The sequence below is a fragment of the Magallana gigas genome, chromosome 8, assembly GCF_963853765.1.
Source record: "Magallana gigas chromosome 8, xbMagGiga1.1, whole genome shotgun sequence".
Lineage (NCBI taxonomy): Eukaryota > Metazoa > Mollusca > Bivalvia > Ostreida > Ostreidae > Magallana > Magallana gigas.
This window is the reverse complement of record NC_088860.1, coordinates 2,510,973-2,533,697: the sequence shown is the minus strand read 5'-3', so window position 1 is coordinate 2,533,697 and position 22,725 is coordinate 2,510,973. Positions and strand designations below refer to the sequence as shown.

The 22,725-nt window shown below is 33.6% G+C and overlaps 3 protein-coding genes across 29 annotated transcripts in view; 2 read left to right on the top strand and 1 right to left on the bottom strand.

Annotated features, from left to right (window-relative positions):
* LOC105317598 (tyrosine-protein kinase RYK) overlaps positions 1 to 22,725 on the top strand; it is a 45,933-nt gene that overhangs the window by 5,352 nt on the left and 17,856 nt on the right. For all 27 annotated transcript variants that reach the window (XR_010708454.1, XR_010708462.1, XR_010708465.1 and 24 more), the window contains exons 2-3: positions 20,086 to 20,219; positions 22,099 to 22,198. Coding sequence is in view for 1 of the 27 variants with exons in the window: in XM_034471937.2 (XP_034327828.2) it covers positions 20,086 to 20,219; positions 22,099 to 22,198 (234 nt within the window). In the remaining 26 variants the exon portion in view is untranslated. The remainder of the gene's footprint in view (positions 1 to 20,085; positions 20,220 to 22,098; positions 22,199 to 22,725) is intronic.
* LOC105328307 (uncharacterized) lies at positions 1,815 to 6,120 on the bottom strand. Its single transcript, XM_011429109.4, has 6 exons — positions 5,914 to 6,120; positions 5,541 to 5,667; positions 4,658 to 5,029; positions 4,041 to 4,299; positions 3,770 to 3,882; positions 1,815 to 3,482 (listed from the first exon to the last, which is right to left on the bottom strand). The coding sequence occupies exons 1-6, from the start codon at positions 6,118 to 6,120 to the stop codon at positions 1,960 to 1,962; spliced, it is 2,601 nt and encodes an 866-aa protein (XP_011427411.3). The 3' UTR covers positions 1,815 to 1,959.
* Positions 6,670 to 12,333, top strand: LOC105334892 (myb-like protein X). Its single transcript, XM_034459563.2, has 11 exons — positions 6,670 to 6,838; positions 7,307 to 7,384; positions 7,648 to 7,722; positions 8,106 to 8,180; positions 8,687 to 8,817; positions 9,382 to 9,825; positions 9,990 to 10,046; positions 10,271 to 10,379; positions 11,098 to 11,180; positions 11,474 to 11,675; positions 12,067 to 12,333. The coding sequence occupies exons 1-11, from the start codon at positions 6,670 to 6,672 to the stop codon at positions 12,195 to 12,197; spliced, it is 1,554 nt and encodes a 517-aa protein (XP_034315454.2). The 3' UTR covers positions 12,198 to 12,333.

Below are 22,725 nucleotides of genomic sequence, written 5' to 3'. Positions count from 1 at the left end.
TCATTTCTTTTTTTCAATCATCCTTTTTTACCTGGAGAATTTGTAATTATCAAATTGGTCAAGGAATATGATTTACAGGCATAGATTGAGAGTTATTTCATAGAACTGACAAAATTCTTGCTGTTTAATTAATTTTGACATGTTCGTTGCATACAGAATTAGGAACAGTGAATATAAATTAAATAATTTCCTGCGTTTGTAGTGTTTTGACCATTGAAATTCATTGTTTGTAGACAGTGCTGTCAATTCGTGATTTAGAGGCATTTTCCTCGTTAGGTACAGAGTTTTACTCATTAAAGAGGCAGTAACTTGACGGTTCACTGAGGATGTCTATCTGAAGCCAGCTGAAATCTAACGACCCTTCACTTGCTCCTCTGAATTGGAGCATTCAGTACATCCAGAGCTCTGATTTTTTGTTTGTTTTCTTGCACTGAACATTATAAGCCTCATTTCAGTTGTTATAACAATTCGGACAGTTCCAGAGCAAAAGGCCCCATCAGTAAGAAAAACAGATGATATCATTTGTCATATTAATTAGTTTAAACTTTTTTTTCTCGGGGGTTAATTAGGAGTATAGGAGGGTTATTTCAGGATTCTGTGCCTCAGTCTTCCTTGATCTGTCATCAGGTGTAATTGGTCTGGAGCAGAAAGAAATAAGGAGAGGAAAGGAAGGAATTGGAAACCTATTAGAGAGACCAGCAAGACTCTGTCCAATAAATTAGAGAGACGGGCAAGACTCTGTCCAATAAATTGCTGGTTTACATTGGTACTGAACTGTCAAAAGTCTTGAGTACATTAAGGTGCATGAAATATCAAACTTGGAGGGAGGTGGAACTCACAGAGTGTTTGTATAGGGGACTGCTGATGGCGAGATAACTGGGGCAGCTCCTGTGTTGCTGCTGATGCGGAAAAAGAAACCTGAAAAGAGCAGATGATTACTGGACTTGAACTGTTTTTCATGTATAATAAGATTTTTACTGCATAAATATTTGTTCAGAATATAGATACAAACTGTCATTGATTTTCTTTATGTGAAATGTTGATATTGACCACCTTTGATAAGACTTCCCATACCAAAATAAAGTACAAAAAAGTATACTTTTTTCGTACTTTAAGTACATACTTTTGAGTGCTTTTTCGAAAAAGTACCAAAAAAGTATACTTTTTTTGTACTTGCAAAAAATGTCCTCAGACCTGAAGTCCTTTTTTTGTACTTTCCTGGGACTTAGAATTTTCCCACACTACTTTTTTTGTGCTGTTTTGGACTTAGATTTTTTTCCAGCATTCTTTTTAGTACTTTTCTTGGACTTAGTTGTTTTACAGTGTACTTTTTCTGTACTTTTCTTGGACTTAGAAATTTTTGACTAAAAGAATTATTTTTATGCTGTACTTTTTCTGTACTTTTCTTGGACTTAGAATTTTTTACCCCAAAGGATTATTTGTAGGCTACTTTTTTTGTACTTTTCTAGGACTTTGAATTTTTTAACCAAAAAATTAATTTCTAACATGACTAACTGGTCTTTTCTTGGACATAAACTTTTACAACTCTATCAAATTAAAATTCAATGGGACTAAAGAATTTTTAGATTTGAAATGTAAGTAATTTTTATGTGCTTTTTTAAAAATTATATTTAAAGGTTTATGTAAAGATAATTTATGGGACAGAGGGGTTGTTGGAACAGTTTAAATTGTATCACTATTTTAACATTGGTGTAAAACAGTACACTTTTAAAAAACATTCTTTTAATTTTTTTTTTTTATATAAAACTCCAGTTTATAAATTTTTCCAAATATATTAAAACTAGAAGATGCAATCAGTATACAAAGATTTTATATATGGTATTTGTAAACTATACACATATATAATTGAAGATGTAACATTTAAACAACTACTAAGACTATATGCATATACACATCAGAAATACTGTCCAGAGTTTAGTTATGAAAACAGTTTGTCCATTATTCCCTTTCCACTTTGTTTGGGATGACTGACACAAAGCACAAATTGTCATTCGCTTTTGCATATACACATACATCAGAAATGTCCAAAACATTGATAGCTATCAACTGTCCAAGGTTTGGTTTAAGAGCAACCATGTGTATATTGGACGAACTACGTGGTACATGTGCATCTTCAATCATGGCATCGGAATTGTCCATCACATTTACTAATGCGGCAAATAACGGGCTGCAACAATTTTCATCACATTTTGGGCTACACAATTTTTTAAGTTTTGCGAAACACTTAACGCGTCCATAAGAGTTTCCACTGAATCGTACAACGCTGTTGTCACGTCTGAACGTAGACTTGTACTCCACACAATGAAATATCTGCTGGTTTGAATACAATCGTTTGAAGAACATCAAGGAATGAATGTCCCCAAAAGCGAGAAATATTGCGTGGTGTTCCTCTATTGAAAGTTGTCGATGGTGGTATGCACCCACAACAAAAACTTTATCTGACACTTTCTCTTTCGTTGCTTGGGTTTTCTTTTCCAACATCTTCTTCACGAAGTCATGCTCTGGACTCCCATAGGGCAAACTGGTGGCCATTTTAGGTAGAGTCTGGTGAACGCAAACCGCAAAAGCAATCTGGGAGTCAATATACTGTGTACCATGGAATAGGCGTCGCAACTGTCCGTTGAAGTCCTCAAAATAAAAACACGAGGATGCCCAGAGGGGACCCAGATCAACAACTCTGTCGGTTATATGTAGCAGGAGGTGTACATTGGATGTGGCATATCTGTCACCATATAGAGCTGGAATGTTAAGCACGAATTCTACCAGCATCCTCTTGCATCTTTGAATGTCTGTGATGGTGATTTTTTCTTGAAGAAGGATGTAAGTTGAATACACAAGTAGGGAGAAATGATGATACTGGTCCATTGGCAATATCCCAAACAAGCAGGGCAAGCTGTAGAACAACAAAAAGTTCTTCAACTCTGCAGCTTTGAAATGTGATATCTCACTCAACGACCTGGGCAATCTTGGAATGTAACTTGGTGGTTTAATATTTAACAAACGTTGATCAACTTCTGTAATCCTGGAGGCAATGCTGAACATTTCTTGCTTGTGCGACTTCTCGAACCACAGTGTTGCCAACATTTTCACAACTCCTAGCAAAATACAGTGCATATAGTCAATTGCAGTTCCTCTAATAGTGTCAAACTTGGGTAGGTATGAAAACCATGTAAGTCCTTTCACTCCAAGAACCATTCTATTCAGCTGAGCTTCTTCTGCATTTTTCACATGACTAGCGTGTGTTCTGACTTCATGGTGTCCATTTGGATTTTCCATGTTGAATGGGTATGAAAGCGTGTGGCCTCTCTCACTGGTTTGGACTGATTTTCCAGGGGCATAACAATAGGGACATCCATAAAAACCGTTGAACTGGGTCATGTTGTGGAAGAGGCATCTGGCTGGTGAGTCAAACACTCCATTCAAAAGAATGCCTTTAATTGTCTGGTTGTTAATAGCTACTCCTGAAATGAAGAAAAAAAACAATGATTAGTGATATACATATAAATATATTTTGGAGCAGGTGATTACATTTCTCTACTTTTTTTCCTGATTCATCAATTCAAAAAATTTAGAATAAGAATAATGGAGAAGAAATGCAATATAAAATTATTCTGTTATTTGTAAAGTTTTATTTAAATATGAGCATGCTGATCTGACAATCCAAAAATGAAATTTAAAAAAAGGCTCTTAAATACAATCAATACGTCATTATGCATGTTATTGTAAAGCTTAAAAAAATATAGCATACCTAAACGGTACAATTCATGAAGACTTTCAGCGAAAGGTTTGAGAAACGTGCAGAAATCAGGCTTTGAATAACCAAACCACAACCCAGCAAATATTCTGTTTGTTCTGCTAAATCTGTGGTAATAAAAAAACAACAATGAATTAGTATATCGTATATGTTCTACAGTACTGTTATAAATATTCTACATGTTACACAGCATACATGTAATAAGCAATGTACATTCAAGATTCAAGACAAAATGTAAAATACATTTAAATAAATATAAACCAACCTTAGATGTGGTGGAAGCTCGTTGATGATAAAATAAACAGGCCAGATGCTGAAGGATGAGGAATGGAAGAGGGACACACCATCAGTGTTAATCTGCAAGGAGATGTGGAGCTCTGCTTTATCCTTGTTGCTGCCATGGAAATAGCCGTCATCGTCAAACCTCTCTTTGTACAGAAGACCATCCATGACATCAGTGATTTCTCCATCTTTTCTCCGATGTGTTTTTTTCTGCTTTGAAATTTCTCGAGCTAATGTTCCATCTAAAGAATGAAGACAATTTATTAAATTTGAATACACAATAATATCCATCTATTTTCTTTTTATCAGACAATACTCAAATTAACTTCAATTTACAGCTACAGGAGTGTACTGTGATATGATAGAATACAATCAGAGTTGGAAAAATAGCCAATAAATTCATCAGACAGTGTGTTCTATGAATTTTCAAAATTTGCAGAATATCATGAAAATTCTTCAGCCAAGTTACAGAAATAACAATGATGCACATTTACAATGAGAAACAAAATCAAATTTGACATATGAATATGAGTGAATTTTAACAGTTGATTGTTAAAAATATTACTATGTTACAAATCATTTGCCATAATATATCTGTACCTGCAAATAATGATGATAGTTGTGTTATGATTGGGATAACAAGGAAGTAGGAACTTGAGTTTTTCCTTGTTGGATGGTGACAGTTTGGACACATATCCCTCTTCACTAAGCCATGGTAGGTGCTACACTTTTCACAATAGAAATGGAACTGAAGCGGCGATTTCAAGTTCTGGAAAAACTTCTTAAAAGTCTTGAGGTTTGTTTCACACAAGTTTGGAGAAAGGCAATGAATCTCAACCAGTACAAGAAGATCTGCTAAAGCTTCTCCAGAAAGGGCATGTCGCATGGCGTAGGATATCAAGAGAATCATACTGGCTGCTAAGGTGATCTTTGCTCCAGAGTACAAAGGCTGGTTAGCATTAGGAAACACACCTGAAATTAACAAAAAATCTGTGAAAGTTGCTTTTCAGAAGAAAAAAAATACGTCTAGAAAATAATGTATGTAAACTAGAGTTTTTAATACCTATGCTAGATTGATTAGAACTGCTTACTTTCACTTTAATTTCACAGAAGTGAAGTGGAAGTAGTTATTGTCAAGTTGTACATAAAATTTGTGTTTTTACTATTATATCAAAAAGTATTCAACTAATTGACTTGAAAAGTTACAGTGTTTGTCCTTTTACCATGCCAAATAAGTGTACGAAGTTCGATAAGTATACATGTAAGGATTTTCTTTCAATCTTGCTTCCAAACTGAAGAATTAAGACACACATACATAAACACACATGCACAGCAGCGATGCTATATCTCCTTCGCACAAGTTGCCTTTAAATATTGTCATGTGTGTTTAAAATTTGGTACATATCAATCATTCTTATTATCATGGTGGAAAATGGTCTGAAAAAATACTTATTATTAAAATATAACTGAAATTTTTGTATACCATTATCATCAAATGCACTCTGACATCCATCATCATCATCGTCTTCTTCAGTGTCAGCATTTTCAGTGGTTTCCTGATATGAAGGTTCATCAAGCGTAACAGGTTCGTCTGAGCAATCTGGAAAAACCTGTAGAAAAAAAATAACTGGTTAAAATTTCAAAATAAACTCTTCAGGGCAGTGCAGGCACTTTAATCAAGCACGTTTCTTTACAACTATTTATTTTTAAAAACAATGACATTGCTATCAATTGTAAATTTCCCATAGTAAAGAAACGTGGGCACGCGAGGTAAAGTCTTTTAATTTTACAAATCGTGGATTTTCCATTTTAAAATTGTCATGTTATTATATTTTTATTCGGTACACATATCTTACCGATTGGATTGCTTCTTTGTGAAAGAAGTCGATATCCTTGGAAATACGCGCCAACTCTTCCGATGCCTCCATTACAGTTGGTGTGCTTAATTGGGTAGTACTCCTTTCTGCAGGCTCAACTTCACGACGCTTTCGCCATAACGAAACTTTCGGGACCTCAACTGAGTTGTCCGCAGTATAGACTTTGTATCTCCCGCGCTTGTTCATAATTATTTCTGGGTCGATAGTTTCTCGCTCTAGTTAACAGGTCATTTTCAAAATGGCTGACCTTCTTCTCGGAAGTCAAGAGATATGAACTTCCGGCATCTTCGTGACAAATAAATTTTAATATTAAACAATAAAATTCGTAAAGAAACATGTTTCTTTAAAAAAATAAACAACAATAAACATTACAATAGATTATAATTGGGTTTTTTAGTTATATTTTGAATATCGGAAGAGTCGAGAAATTGACTTCCGGTAACTTCGTAACATAGTAAAAAATTGAATAACCACGCAAATCATTTACCAGACACTTTTAAAAATACACACAAATATAATTTCACATAAATATTAAACTTAAAACAAAATACTACAGAGTTAACTTTAAATCAAAGTAAAATTTAATTCTCGGCAATCTTCGTGCTTTAAAACGATTGGTCAATTTTAAAAATCTGTAAATCTGATCGTTGATTGGTTGTTGAAAATTCAGTTACGCCAAGTTCAAACCGTTGAAAAGGACGTTTTTGATCAGGGAAAGTTTTTGCAAGAAATACGATGTATTCCCTAGTTGAGTGGATCGATGAGAAGAAATACAGTGTTATACCTTTGTCCAGAGTGAAAGAACCACGGAAAAGTTATGAAGATTACAAAGAGGGCGATATTGTGAAGGCATCCTGTCCAGGCTTCTCAGGCATTCACAATGCAAAGCTAGTAGCCATTCGTGGTAAGTAGAAATGATTATCGAATAAGATATAATATGGAATTCTAACCTTAATTATTATTTCATAGTTTCTTAGAATTTTTGATATTTCCTTTTGAAAAAGAGATTGAAAAAATCCATATTATTTTAATAATTGTACATCAAACAATAAATTACCTTTGGTAATAGTTTTACATATCTGTGCAATAAAGACCAGTTTATCTGGTCAATGACTAATGAATGTGAAATGTTCTTGAACATTTTGCAGACTTTTACATTAATATAGAATTGTTTCAACTGAGAATAGGTTTAAATAAGTTGAATATTCATCTTATATGAGATGTAAACTTGCATTTAGAAATCTCCTCTCTTTTTGTATTCATGTATTGTTGATTTGTATTTTTTCACTTTTATTTGTTTATATCCTTTGTATAATGCCCAAAGGGGTCCAGAAGTTGTTAAAAATATTATTGTGTACTTTTATATTTGTAGGCAATACCACAGATGACAAAAAACAGCTGGAAAGATTAGCCATTGAGCATGTGGAAAAGATGGAGTCAAGTGAAGAAGGTACATGTATTGTTTAAAAAAAATAAACATAAAATGTGTCATTATTCATTTAAATTATTATAAAAAAGGATGATATTTTCGACCCTTGAGGTGAATTTACTTGCCAAAAACATATCACATAGACATTAATAAGCAACTGCATTAATTTCATTCATCTCATATTAGCTTTATATGTGTGCCTGTTTGGTATAATCAGATTATAATTGAGGATGATAATCAACATGCATGTTTGTAAACTTTTGTATTTTCTATTTAATAATTAGGGCCTATGCAGGAAATTTCAGGAACTGATGATCAGAGACAAGGAGTGCAAGAATGTCACAGAGAGAGAGAAAAAGGTATATAATGCTAGAAAAGTTAAATTAAAAACAAATTCAGGTTTTTTTTTACAAAGAAATTCTTTGGTTGCTCAAAGTTAATTTTTTATTTTATGTCACCTTAAAAAAACCCAAAACTACAAGTGAGGACCAATCGTTTAATTTAAAAAAAGAGGTCAATATAGCTTATTTATTGTCAATTCGATGGGATTGTTTGTATTCGATCTACTCTAGATCTATTTCATTGATCACAAACTGACACAAACTTATCATAGTGAAAATTAACTACAACCCATAGTAACAGAGATGTGATAATTTGTATTGCAAGGTGCAAGTTTAAACAATCTTATTAAAAATTTATTTGGTTTGAAAAAAAATGTTAAATGATATACAATTATTTTCAGAGAAACCTGAGAAAAGGAAGCGAAAAGTGACTGACAAATCGACTGGGAAGAAGACAAAGACCCAAGAAAACAAAGGTAATTAAGAAGTTCTAGTTATAGTCTAATAAAAGTATTACCGGTAGTTTTTTCCTTGTATATTATGATTGTAATATAAGCCAAGATTTCTTTGCCTCTTGAACTGTGATAATGCCAGAAACTTTGTGAAAAAAAATCTTTTTTATTAAGAAGTGAATATATTTTATTAAAATTATTTAATGATTGTTTTTTAAAGTACTATACATAAAATTGGTTATGTAAGATTGAATGATTCATTTAAATTTACGAAAATAAATATACTCAAAACATGTGAAGACGTTTGTATCTTTGCTCATGGCGCATGAATTAGCAAAGTGTATTCATAGAAAATTGAATGTCACAGATTTCCAATGCAAACAGAAGGGGAAATATACACTGAATGTAAATATATGTGAATAAATTCCCCCTTACAATTATTTTATTATGTTTAAGGCATCATTTTTATAAGTATATAGCATTGAATTTCTGTCATTGATTTTAATCCTCAATTTTTAAACTGTCAACAGAAAACCGGGAGGCTGAGAAAGAGATACGCCAACAAAAGAAAGAAGAACAACAAAAAAAGAAACAGACCCTTCTGAAAAAAAATGAGCTGTTCCTGTCCTCATTGAACTCGTTCAAAGACACGGTCAATACAGTAAGTATAATGTACCGGTCATTTATGGTGAATTAAAATAAAAAAAAAATTAATGTCAATAAATCAAAGTTCTCTCATTATAACTATATAAATACAACAATTCAATGTACTGAATTCAATATGATTGTTTAACTTGCCAAATAAATAAATCAAAACCAGCATAACATATTTAAACACTTACAATGAATGGTTAAACTGAAATAAATTACTTTATCATATAAAGCTGCTTAAAAATAATTCTGTAATTTTTGGAAAGAACCCAAGTAATGTTATATAATGATATTTAAAAATCATAACTATGAGAATATTAGTGAATTTTGTTAAATTAGTAAATTTTATAACAAAAATATTTAATAAAACTGTCCCCGCACATCTCACTGGTGGCCACCTTGGATAGGCCCTCTTTATTTAGGCTTTCACAGACTTTATTATACCTTAACAATGTGTTTTTGACAGGTTACTGTTTTTCTTCTTCGCTTGAATTTCATATACCATGAGATGTTTGTGGCAGAGGATATCACAACAAACTTCCGTCAAATGGTACATTGTTAATTATAATTTCAGGAGTCTCAGGATATTCAACCCAATCCAACTACAGCAACTCCGCCTGACAGTGAAGGTAGCACCTACATTGACCTGGATAACCAAAGTTGCCCTCAGCAGGTATCAGCCAACGAGCCACCATCAGTAGCCACCAGCTTGCCCTCCAACAACACTGTCAACAATGCTGTCAACAATGCTATGTATCATAACCAAGTGATGTCGAACACGTTCATGAACCAGAACCAGATGTGCTATGGTTACCAGAGTTCCCAGATGAACAATTACTCCAACAGCCCAATGATGCCATTTCAACCCCAGACGTACAACTGGCAACAAAACCAGTTCTACAACACACCAGAGGTGAACAGGTGGCCACAAGATCAAGACAGATATGGCAGCAACTACCGTTTTGCTCACGAAACCACTTGCAGCACCCCCGTTTCAAATAACAGCAGTTATGATAAGGTACGATATAAAGGGTTAAAATTCATAAATAGGAATCTTCATAAGAATTATCCCATTAAAAGAAATTGTTCACTTGTTCATCTGTTTATAAAAATCATTTCTATTATTGTGAATCTTTGTATCATTCTATAGAAACACATTTTCATTTGTCTTTATTTTTGTAGGAAAATCCTGCATGCAGGCAAATTTTTCCTGTGGAGGAAATGCAACAGACAAAGAAGGTATGTAGCTTTAAAAAATTATTAAAGTTTCTCAATTTACATGCATTAGTAGATCAAAGCACTATTTTACACTTTGCAAGCAAATAAATGTAAGTTGATGATAACAAATGATAATAAGTATTTTAAATGGAATATGAACTTCATTATTTCCACTATAGATTTCATAGAATATATTGTTTTGATTTATTATTATAAATTAAATATGTATTTTTTATTTTTACTAGAACTGCAAAGAATGTGACAAAATTAAAGAAGAGTTGCAGAAAGCCAACAAAAGAATACGGGAATTGGAGAAGGAGCTTCTTGCTGCCAGCACCAACAAAACGTCTACAGGTTAGTGAATTATTTTGATTTATTTAATTCAAAATGTAAGAACATTTAATTTTCCATCTTTCTCTGGTCATAATTGGTCTCAATAAATATCATGGGCTGCATTTTACAAAAGAACTTACAACCAAATCAATGAATGCTAATTAATCACCAACTAATCAATGATTTATTATTATGGCTAAAAAATATTAATATGGGAATTGAAATATTTGTAAAAAATTGGTTTTATGTCAGTTTTGTTCTTTAAATATTATTTTACGAAGCTGTAAATATTTACAAATTTGTCGTAAGTTCTTTTGTAAAATGCACCCATGGATTTTAGTCTTTGAATTATTGAATAGACCAATCCACACTTTACAAAAGTTATGTCCCTTGGCCGCCATCTTTGGGGAAAAACCCATATATTTCTCACAGTAGCCTTTGTCGTTTAGAGGGTTGTAACTTTGTCATTTGACATTAAAAAAACGTTTCCCTGTGAATTTTAATTGCCCCAAGTTGGGGCAACCCACACATCGAAGGAATAAATCAAATTCCAAGAGATTTCTTCAGAGGACGCCCAAATATTTGGTTGCTTAAAGAAGGGAAAAGTTGCTTTTTCCCTTTTGACCTTTGGGTTGACCCCGCAAAGGGGAACAACTTTTGCAAAGTGTGGATTGGACTATCCAAATGTGTCTCCTGTAGATAAATTTTCACTAATAATTTTTATTATAACAATCAACAGGTGATTCCTCTACCTACAAGGTCCAGACAGATGGAAGGCCTCGTGCTGGTGTTTTGTCGTCTGGTGTGGCAGCTGCAAACCATGTGAGTATATTTCCTTTTACCTTTTTGTGTTTGTCAACAATACAGAAAGGTATTTGGATAAGGCCAAATAACTCTAGGATATTACATAATATTAGTTAAGGCTTAAAATGTAATATAAAAAGTACAGCAACAAATGTTCCAAAGTCAGTTTAGACACTCTTTACCAGGAACAACATGATATTAAGTAATTAATGTTAATGCTTTCATTTTTACAATTGTCTTTACACCATAAAAGAAAATTATTAATTTTTCCCACAGACTTGAGTTATCTTAAATTGTTGCATTATTCCTAGATGATCGAGCTGATGCCAAACACCAACGTGTACATCTATCCCAAGGACCTCAAGGTGGTAAATAAGAAGAGCTCTGGGTGTGCCAAAGCCAGATATCTTTTATCAGCATTCTACACGAATGATGAGCTTGTGGAGGCTGGAAACCTTAGTGGGGCTCGCAACAAAAAGGGACTTGACAAGCAGATTGTACAGACCATCATAGGTAACTCAATATATTGTAACCACATTTTTATTCAATTACAGTAATAATCTAAGTACAAAAGTTCCGGTGGAAATTCATTTTATCACTATTTATTTCAAAATTAATGATATTTAATTCTGCATAGCAAGTTGATTGTTAACTGTATTAAATTTTATGCACATTATTTCCTAATATGAATTCTCGGACTTTACTGACAAGAATTCCCAAAAACCCATATGAAACATGTTTTTGACAGAATAGAATTAATTCCATCACACTAAATATTAATACTTGAAATATTTCTGGCTTGCATTGTACTCTTATTAGCATTAACAACTTTAAACAAAAATACTGAACTGTTGTTATTTCTACAACATTAACAAAGTTTCTAAAATTTGCTACTTTCTTTCAGAGTATGCAGTTCTGAAGAGTGATGACAAGCTGACAGACATTAACATTGCCCTTCGATCTAAAGTGAGTGCGTTAGTTTGTGTTAGCAGGAAAGCCGAAGCAGGAAGAGATGTGGAGGTAACGCGACTCTGAAGAAAGCTGCAACAGTTTCGCTATCTGAAAAGTTGAAGACATTAAGTGTGTAACTTCTTGTTACAGTTATTGTTACTTTATTCATAGTTTAAATGTATTTATTTAATTACTGTTGCACATTATTGGTTTTGTGTTGTGTGTGTGTGTGTGGGGGGGGTTATTATTTTATCTTTGATATTTAATAGTAACTCTGATTGTTAAATAGTAACTACAGTGTTTGTTGTATTAATAGTAGCTTGTTTTTTAGATGATGTTAAAAATTTAGATGAGACATGCCTGTCTAATTTATTTATTTATTTATTCATTCCTTGAAACTGACTGTGATTATGACAATCAGATATTGTCTTGCTACAGTGAATATGTGATAATTCATTAGGAAGGTTTGCAATACACCTTTCAATAGTAACTTTGACTGTTAAATAGCAACTATAGTCTTTTAGAGTTTGTTAATAGAAGCATGTTAATTTATGATAATATTCAGATTCTAGATTTCGCATGCATAACTTATTTATTTATTATGTTAAGATGATTGATTATGACAATGTAATATTGTGTTTCTACAATTAATGATTCATTATATTTAATTTTAAGGTTGTACAATAATATACATTTTTTAATTAACAAAAAACCCCAGGAAATTCATTTTTGTCAAACTATGCTTTTAACATACTTTTTGTGTCCTTTTTTGGTAATTATTTCATACTTTTAAACTACTTTTTCCATATCTTTTTAATATTTAAAATTCCTTATCAATACTTATTAAATACTTTTTCTTTGTACATTTTTATACTTTTTAATGAGTACTTTTTTCATACTTTGTACATTTTTGTACTTTTTCTATGTTCATTTTAGTACTTTATTCGTATACTCTTACATTCTTTTTAGTGGGTACTTTTTTTGTACTTTGTACTTTAATTGTACTTTCTCTTTGTATGTTATGTAAAAAGTACAAAAATGTCTCAAGTACAATAAAAGTACTCTTGTTAAAAGTACAAAAATATACCAAGTACAAAAAAAGTACAAAAAAATACTAAGCACATTTTTGTACTTTTAGTGAGAGTACTTTTTTTGTACTTGATACATATTTGTACTTTTTTTAATGTGAAAATACTTTTTTATACTTATCAAATACTTTAAATGTACTTTGATGAAGAATAAAAAGTCTATAAAGTATACTTTGTTGTTTTATTATTTTGTGCCAAAGATTTAAAGTATACTTTTAGTACAAAAAAAGTATACTTTTTTTGACTTAATTTGGAACGACCATTTGCATAGTTCCAAATTTAGTTGAAAAAAGTATACTTTTTTCCTACATTTTTTGTACTTTTTTCCGATACTTTTTCTGTACTTTATTTTGGTATGGGTTGATGTAAGAACGAACACCAGCTATAACAATGGTTTCGTGAAGCAGCCCATTTTTTGCCGTCTCTGATGAGCTCACTTTCTGACAGGTTGAGCAGCAGTATAATCACAGCCTTCATTGAAGAACGTCTCTGAATTTGGCAGTGACATAACTCTATAGATTTTCTCCTGCACTTCCTAGAGAAATATTCTCTGTTCCGAGTCTCACCCATTTCCCTCTTATCTCAGGCAAGGATTATGATAGATTAATATGCCGAAATCATCCAAACACTCAACCTGCTGTAGTAGGCCATCTTTTTCTCCCCACCGATTCCCCCATTTCAAGGTGATTTTTCATAACTTAAATCTTCAAAGGGATTAGTAGTTATCTTCTGCGGGGGACATTCCTTTTTATGTCAGACCCTGCTTAACCCTATCTTCGGGCAGAAATTGACAAAATCCACTAACAAGCAAATCCACTTAGATTTGTCAAGACAACTGACAGGGTTTTTTTTCTCACTGATGATCAAGTGTATAGTCTTTGAAGAACATTACCTGTAAATGTTTACCTAATTAGAGAAATATGTCACCTCCTGACAAATTTGTACTTGAATATGTAAGTGATTTTACTGTATGTTTGTCCTCATAGTGGCCTTTCCCTGTCAGTCTTTGACAGTTGTTTGTGCGACTTAGGAAGAAGTCCAGTATTTCACTTCATTAAATAGCTCTCTTCTCTTAAAAGCTGTCATTTTGAATTTTATAAAGCTGATGTTGAATAAGATGAAAATAAACTTAAACATCTTAGTTTGAGACATACACTTGTAATTTTGTAAGTTTCGCTCTGTCTGTGTGAAGTGACTATTATTATATTCAACCTAATACATCTGTAGTGAAGTAAACATGTATACCTTATTACAAAGTCAAGTTATTAACTGTGGAATCATTGGCGTTCTTGATGGCTTGATTTTTATGGATTTAGGGGTACCTCTATGCACCTACCAATCCCCCCCCCCCCCCAGTGAATTATAAAATACAGTCTTTATTCTATATTTATACAAGTAAATCCTTGAAAATGACATCCTAAGGAACATTTAAAAATTTGATAATTTACAAAAATCAACCCCCACAAATTTAGATGATTCCGCAGTATGTGTTGACACAACAGTCAACCACTTACCAATTCATTATCTCAAATAGTACACAGTTATACTGTTACAAGTATATCAAATAAATGAAATACGGTAGGTTTGACCCCCCCCCCCCCCCCCCAATTTTTTTTTTTTAATAGTAATAACATTAAGTTGTCTTTAATTTTCTGCAAAAGAATTTAAAAACAAATATTCAAGGGAATTCTTGTCTTGTATTAAGGACAGGCGTATTTATTATTAATAAGTATCAGTTTCAATATGGAATGTATGACATTGAATGAAATTGGCAATGTATGACATTAAAAGGGTTGGATGGTCATGGCAATTTAAGACTATTTTATCCTTCTGGTTAGGAAAAGCTTTGTGTCAAAATGTAGCAAATTTTCCCATACACTTCAGTATTACAGTTGATGGCAAGAAAATCATATTTCTGATGTTAGGTTGGCTCTGATAGTTAATTTGGTGACCAGCAGCCTCCTGTATTAAGCCTAGCTGTCCTGTCTGTGTTGCTTCATGCACTTCTATAGAACACGGTGGCCAAGGCCAGACAGTTTCAGTATCAACATAATTTAAGTTTAAAATTTTTCTCAGTCTTTATTATTTGCATTTTACACTTTATTTACTTAATTATGTTCAGAATTAACAAACAGAACATAATTTTTTTTTGGAATATTCAAAGATTGATTTTTAGTTGCTCTTTAAAATACTTTACGTATCAGATGTATGGATTTAGATTGCTATCTGTATATGTTACTCCAACATGCCAAAAAGTCAAGTAAATAGTTAGACTAGTTTACCGACACCCAGTCGGAATAGGTCAGAGTAAGACACCCAATCAATATAGGTCGGAGTGCCCCATTGTTGGCCCCGGGGGTCGATGGTATCCAATGCATACCTACTACCTAAAAAACCCAACACAGGATGAGTATGGAGTTTTTTTTAGTTTAATAAAGTCTATTATAAAGATTTAATGTGGCATTTGTTTCCCTCTGACTGACTGATACAAAGTTAGGTAACCAGACACTGGGATGATGAGCAGATAAAATTTATCTTGTTTGTTAGTGTTTCAGTTTTGGTAAATTGGCTAGTTTTTTAATAAAACTCGCTGCCAACATAAGGCCATGTGGCTGAGCGGCGTCTTGACTTTAGATAAAACAAACTTTAATGAGAGAACGGAATGCCACTCGCTGCTCTATTATCTCATAGCGCCAATTTAATTCAATTTTATTTTGCAATTTTTCTGTGTCAACAAGTTTGTTTTATTTTTATAGAATTGGCCTTGATGCTACAGATGATTTTGCTACAGATGATTTCCGTAGTACATGCGTTACCAAGTACTTTATTTGTTTTTGAATTATAAAGATTTGCTTTGATTTAAAGCAATTGTAATTTCTGTTATGAGCATTGGTTTTATTTTTATCAATTAGCTTCCATTATGTGGCTATATTGTATGCTCGGAATCGGTTTTTCGGTATTCAGTTACTCAATTAATGGTGCCCATTTGGAGTCACTCAGCTAGTCGAGTCTGTCCTAACTGCCGATCTGAGTAATTCCTAAAGTAGTCTTGGTGTCAACTGATGGTATCTGACAATAACAATGGGGCTTTTTACAAGATGAACTCGTCAAATGATATCAATGGGGATGTCTATTAGCTGTAACACTACCCCTGATTCATGAGCAGTTACAGGGTATTAAACCATCATCCCTCTCTTCACAGATATCACTAAAAAGGAAATGTTATCCTCTATGATACTATTGTGCTGAATTGTCAGTAGACAGTTGGTCTTCCTTCCTTTTTCATTTTATAGTTTGTAAATGAATTTTCTCGGAATAAACTATATTTTGATCCAGCCATTTGGGATATAGACAGACACACACCCTTCAATTTATAATTTTTTTGGGGCTATTAGTTTCTACATTTCCACCAATCTATTTTTCATACTGATGTCTTTTTTTATTGTTTAGAATCTAGACTGACCATCATTCTGCATACATGTATTGTACTTTGTTCGAATTAATGTACAGTATTTTTTCATTTTTTTTCTTGAGAGGAATAATTAGAAAGCTGGTACGCTGCAGACTTTCCTAATTACTGCAAGTTTTGATAGTTTGCCTTTGGTAGTTGAAGGTACAGGCATTACAAATTGATACCAGAGTGAGAACTTATTTTCTTCTTAAATTAGCCGTATTTAGAATTTTCTGACCACCTACAGGGGATTACATATAAAGTTGTGAAACGTACTTTGTCTTATATGAGATGACTAGGCCTGGAGGTCATTTTTAGCTGAAACAAGCTGGCTTTTATATATACCAGTAATCACTCAAAGTCCTTGTATCCCTTTGATAAAAATGAGACTTGGGGAAAAATTAGCTTTACCAGTCATTGATGGCTGAGTCTCTCATCCTAACGATTTTGGGAGTTAGGAATTGGTCAGTTCCTGCATCAACCCCCCCTGCGCCCCCCTCCACCCCAACCACTACTCTTGTTACCCTGTCATGTGATACACTCATGACAACCGGTAATTCTAGGTCTGTCAGCGTAATTAGGATATCATTTTCTATGTCATTATCATTTAAAGTGTTTGCTACAAAACGGTTTTGTCATAAATCTTTGATTGCATGCCGATTCTGTGTGCGTGTAAGCTCATCAGTTTACAGATTCATGTTAGATGTGTATCCAATGACTGCGACCTTGGATTGTGGCTTCCAGCAAGTACAAATTACCACCTTTTTTGTATCCTACATGTTCTCCCTTCCCATTTCAGTCGAAAGCTTAAAAACACAAAGAATTGAGGAAACTCATATTAACGTTGTTTAGGCTGTCTTTTTCTTTTTTTTTTTGGCATGTGATTATAACACACGGTTCAGAATTACCGTCATAATTTTTGAGGTGGACTGAATCATTAAAATCACTTATTCCTCCAGTTTTTATTATCAAGTTGCAATTAACGAGGAAAAGAATTTCAGAAATATAATTGGGTATAAGATGTAAAATGAGCGCCATTATTATTTCTTTTCTGATGTCAGAGCGATTATTTTGTAAAGAAAGGGGAATATGTGGACATTTCTATCGCAGTATCCTTGGTTTACCCATTAGGAGGTGGTTACTGCAATTATATTTTCTCTGCTGTTAGGCAGTGAGATAATATGTAATTGGATATAAACCAAGGAAAATGCATTGTTAAATAGCTGTTGGGTTGTATGATTTAATCTTGAATTTTTTTTCCATATTATCTTAATTGGTGTTTAAAATTTCTTGCTTCTTAATTGCTTCTGTATTTGACTTAAAGTTTCCTTAAATATCAGGTTAATGCTTTTTCATTATTTAACCCGCGCAGTTTTCATTTAGATTGCACTGAGAAAAATATTTCATTGAATTCAATTATTTTCTAGTCCATGCCAAAAATCAACATGCACTAAGATTGGTCAGTGACTTTTTTGGACTGCGTGTTTGGGGACACATGTCTTTTGTGAGCAAGACATATCTTAGGTGTTAAAAATCCGTGCTCTCTTGTTGTCCGACGGATCTGCCAGTGGCTGCGATGCACACAGAACAAGAATGAAGGCATTCAAAATCCAGCGCAACAATTGCTGGAACTCTCATTGAATCGAAGTTAATTCTGAAAATCAATGTTTACTCAAGCTAAACAAACATTTTCCTAAGGTGTATAATTTTAATGCGGAATGAGGTGTGAATTTAGTGTCATCTGTCGAGCCATTATATCATATCCCCGAGACCTGATTATTTCTGTCCCTCAGAGACCCTAAGAAGGTACCCCCAGAATCGGGGTCAAGTGTCAGCACTGGAAATCCTGTATGTTTTTTGAGTCATTGATCAATACATTGTTGTCCTTTCAGATATTGAAAATCATGATATCCAGGGCTCTCCTGTTCTTCAAATAATCAGGATTCAATTAATGTCTACTTAAAATAACAAGTGTGGCTTATTGAATGGCAGTAGGTAAACATTCCCCATAGACCGCTGTCAGCCCGATACTGCAGGTGCTTGCTGGAAGGTGTGCGTCTTAGTCCTTACATTATCACCAAATCTGTGCTTTGTTTCTCAGAAATAATATTCCAGTGCAAAAATAATATAAAATCATCGAAGTACTAGGAATCCTGAGATATTTTAATTCAATTGAAGCCCAGATGTGGTTTAATCCATTACTTTTTATGTTCTTCACTTATGATTACACAGCAAATCCTCACTGTGGTGGTTACAAGTAATACCATGTTTGCTCTCATATGGACTAAATTAATCTATATAGCTTCTGCATAGACCTTTCTAAATTTAAAATTGTTATTATATTGGAATGAAATTTATTTTAAAAGGATTGCTTTTTATAAGAGTAGTTCAATACCAGTAACTATGATATTGCCATTACACTGGGTTAACCTACCGGTAGTGGTCTACTCTGATGAGATTCAAACTTATAAACTTTTGAGTGGAGTTATGTACTGTAGATTCCTAATTAACCGCAAGGAATTTATATCCAGGTAAAATCGCGAGGGGTACCCTTCACAGATTTTTAAATCTCGATATTATTTTCTAAGAGTTAAAAACTATAAGAAATAAGGATGGAAATTCCCTGATCGCGTTTTATATTCTTGCGATTTGATCTGAAACCGCGGGATCGCTGAATTAAGTACTCGCGTAATATAAGGAATTTACAGTAATGTTATAAACTGTGATGGAGCTGGTCATATGATATACAATGTTATACCTTTCCTTTCCTACTCTGTGATAGGTAGTGTATTCCCTTTGATATAGAGGAATACTTGACATCAATTTTACAAGTCCCAACATCTGTGTGTACAGATATTTGAAAAGAAAGGTTACTGAATCTATGTTGCTGCTATAAATCTAGAATAAATATTCTCTTGATGATAACATGAGACTCATATTTCATCAAATTACTCTAGTAATGTAATGTTATGTCACGAGGTCAAACACAGAGATAAAGTTATCTCCCCTGAAGTACAAAAAATCCCGACAGATCCCTTTGTTGGCAGTGTTACGAAGCGCGGGATCCAGTTACTGTGGGAGTCCGGTTTATTATTGCAACACCGATTATCAAAAAGACAATAAACACCTGCTTCTGATGCAATATTTTTCTTACCAGTTTTTGCAAAGTATGAAAAAGGCATTTTGTACAGTTTGAGATAGTAGCAAGAAATAATGGTACTAACTGTTTTTTGACTATTTCAAATAGCATTACATAATTATTGGGTATTGTAACATTTGAATATTCTTTATATCACAGAACATTTTGACAAAAATCTTCATGCTTATAGGAACAAATCCAGTGCTATGTAGTGTTCTGACCATTGTATTTTATTTTCTTTTATATCTGAACAAGATAATTTTGATTAGTAACTGTCTTTGATTTGACTTGCAGGAGTGAATGCAGAGCTGTACTATGTCAGGAAGGGGATCGTCAACAACTATGCCCTGTCCTTCGTTCTTCCCATCCACACCGACGTCCAGGAGATTCTGTTTACATGGAGGAGTCTGCGACAGGGACCGCCTGATGTAAGTATATATACGCCGGGTACATAGTCTAGATTATGGATGTCGGAGGGGATTCGATATCACCTGGTCGAGGGTTAATATCTCATCATAGATATATAACATTTTCAGTCTCTGAATGTAGATATCAGTGGACATTCTATATATCTCAAGGTTATGGGTTAAACATTACATCTCGCTTCCTCAGTAACAGATGAAACACATGTTTACACGTAACAGGATAGGTTTTACAAGGTAAATTTTGACATGTAGCAAGGATCCCACTCAAAGTTTATTTATAAAAAGTAAATTGATATTTTTGACTCTGATCTGCTGTCAGAGAATTCCGGTGTGTATTTTTAGCTTGTTTTTACAATGTACAATATTTGATAAAAAAAAACAACAACAGACAGCTGGGCTTCGTGGAGATATGTGAACTATGTACACAGTAATGAAGGCAGCCATTAACGTGGAGACTAAGGAATATAAGGCAGTGGGTATTGGCACTGACTCCCTGCTACAGACAACAGGAATTATTACAGGCTCAGGGAAGTGGGAAAGACGAATTAACCAAAATCTGCTGTAATTTGGGGAAGATAAGTTTGAAATTTTAAGAATTTGTGCAGCTAAAAACAAGATTAAAGACTTGCAGATAGAAGTGTGGTGGCTTAATTGTTTTCTACTTTTGATAATGAAGAAGCTTGACATTTATAAATTGGAAATTGTTAAAATGAAGAAAAAAAGCTGATTAGCAACTTGAGACAAGATGCATTGGTTTTGTTTCTGTGTTGTAAATGAGCAGAGATTTCTACCTGTCACTAATTGGCACCTGATGAGACACAGAAACACCTGTCTGTGAACATCCCCTCCATACCATACCATTTCACAGATACTTGTACTAATGACATGTACCATTTCACAGATACTTGTACTAATAACATGTACCATTTCACAGATACTTGTACTAATGACATGTACCATTTCACAGATACTTGAACTACTAACATCTACCATTTCACAGATACTAATAACATCTACCATTTCACAGATACTAGTACCGGTACTAATAACATGTACCATTTCACAGGTACTAGTACTAATGACGTACCATTTCACAGATACTTGTACTACTAACATCTACCATTTCACAGATACTTGTACTAATAACATTTACCATTTCACAGATACTTGTACTAATGACATGTACCATTTCACAGGTACTAGTACTAATGACATGTACCATTTCACAGATACTTGTACTAATAACATATACCATTTCACAGATACTTGTACTAATAACATATACCATTTCACAGATACTTGTACTAATAACATGTACCATTTCACCAATACCTTCCCAGGTAATTGTATCATTCCATGGATACTTGTCACGGTAACATATTCCATTCCTTGGATACCTACCGCATCTCAGACTGAGCCTGTAGTATATCTCTACCTTTGTCTCATTAGCAAACCTTTCTCTCAAGTCATTCATCCTAGGAGGAAATTATTCTCCATCATCACGGACTGACTGCTGCTAAAGTCAGATTAAAGAAATAAATAACTCCATAACCAGCTACCAATCTCCAAGTCATTCCTTCTGGACCATCTTCTACAGATATTCAGATTAGAACCGACATTTATGAATCAAGGAAGTTTGTTATTCATGGAGAATGTTTACCATTCATTAAGCTTGTGTGTTCTTAAAATAGATTCTGATTTAACGTGAATGTATTAAGATGTGTAGGTCTTGTCAAATAAACATCAAATGTTACAGTAGCAGAGAATGCTGCATTCAGTATGTCAGAGGTGCATTAGACTTTACATTGTATTTGAAGATTTGATCCGTCTTGATTTAGTTTTGAATAATTTCATTTGACTTACCATCTATATTTTTTGACAGATTTACTACAACATGAGCTTTGAGGTGTCCAATCCCAGAGCAATGCTGGTACCTGTTGCCAATATCTCAAACACTGGCAAAGTGCCCAACTCTCTTTCAGGTAAATATTTAATACAGGTAAACATCTCAAACTGGTTAGCATCTTAGACACTAGCAAAGCACCCAAATCTCTTGGGCTTGCAATTATCTCAAACAGATATCCATCTTAAGCACTGGCAAAGTGCCCAACTCCCTCTTTGTAAAAATATCTCAAACAGGTAAACATCCAAGTTCTGGCAAATTGCCCAACTCTCTCCTAAGTAAACATCTTAAACAGGTAAACATCTCATTGAGAAAGTGCCACACATCTCACTGAGAAAGTGCCAAACTCTTTCTTAGTTAATTATCTACAACACTTGCAAAATTCTAAAACAGCCAAACATTTCAAACATATTCCAAAGTGGCCAACTTCCTCTTAAACATCTCAATCAGGTAAACATCTCATACACTGCCAAACTCTTTTTTAGGAAAAAAAACTCAAACAGATAAATCTTACAAAAACTGGAAAGTATCAAACTCATCTCGGTTAGGCATCTAAAGAATGCAAACATCTCATTCACTGGCAAAGTACCCAACTTTCTCAGGTCA

Bases quoted from the DNA above. Each gene is read 5' to 3' on its own strand.
- LOC105328307 (XM_011429109.4), bottom strand. From the start codon at position 6,120: ATGAACAAGCGCGGGAGATACAAAGTCTATACTGCGGACAACTCAGTT. The intron at 5,030-5,540 runs GTATACAAAAAT...TGTTAATTTCAG, and splicing joins GAGTGCATTTGATGATAATG to GTGTGTTTCCTAATGCTAAC. The intron at 3,883-4,040 runs GTTGGTTTATAT...TTATTACCACAG, and splicing joins GAGCTTCCACCACATCTAAG to ATTTAGCAGAACAAACAGAA.
- LOC105334892 (XM_034459563.2), top strand. From the start codon at position 6,670: ATGTATTCCCTAGTTGAGTGGATCGATGAGAAGAAATACAGTGTTATA. The intron at 10,047-10,270 runs GTATGTAGCTTT...TATTTTTACTAG, and splicing joins AAATGCAACAGACAAAGAAG to AACTGCAAAGAATGTGACAA. The intron at 11,181-11,473 runs GTGAGTATATTT...CATTATTCCTAG, and splicing joins GTGTGGCAGCTGCAAACCAT to ATGATCGAGCTGATGCCAAA.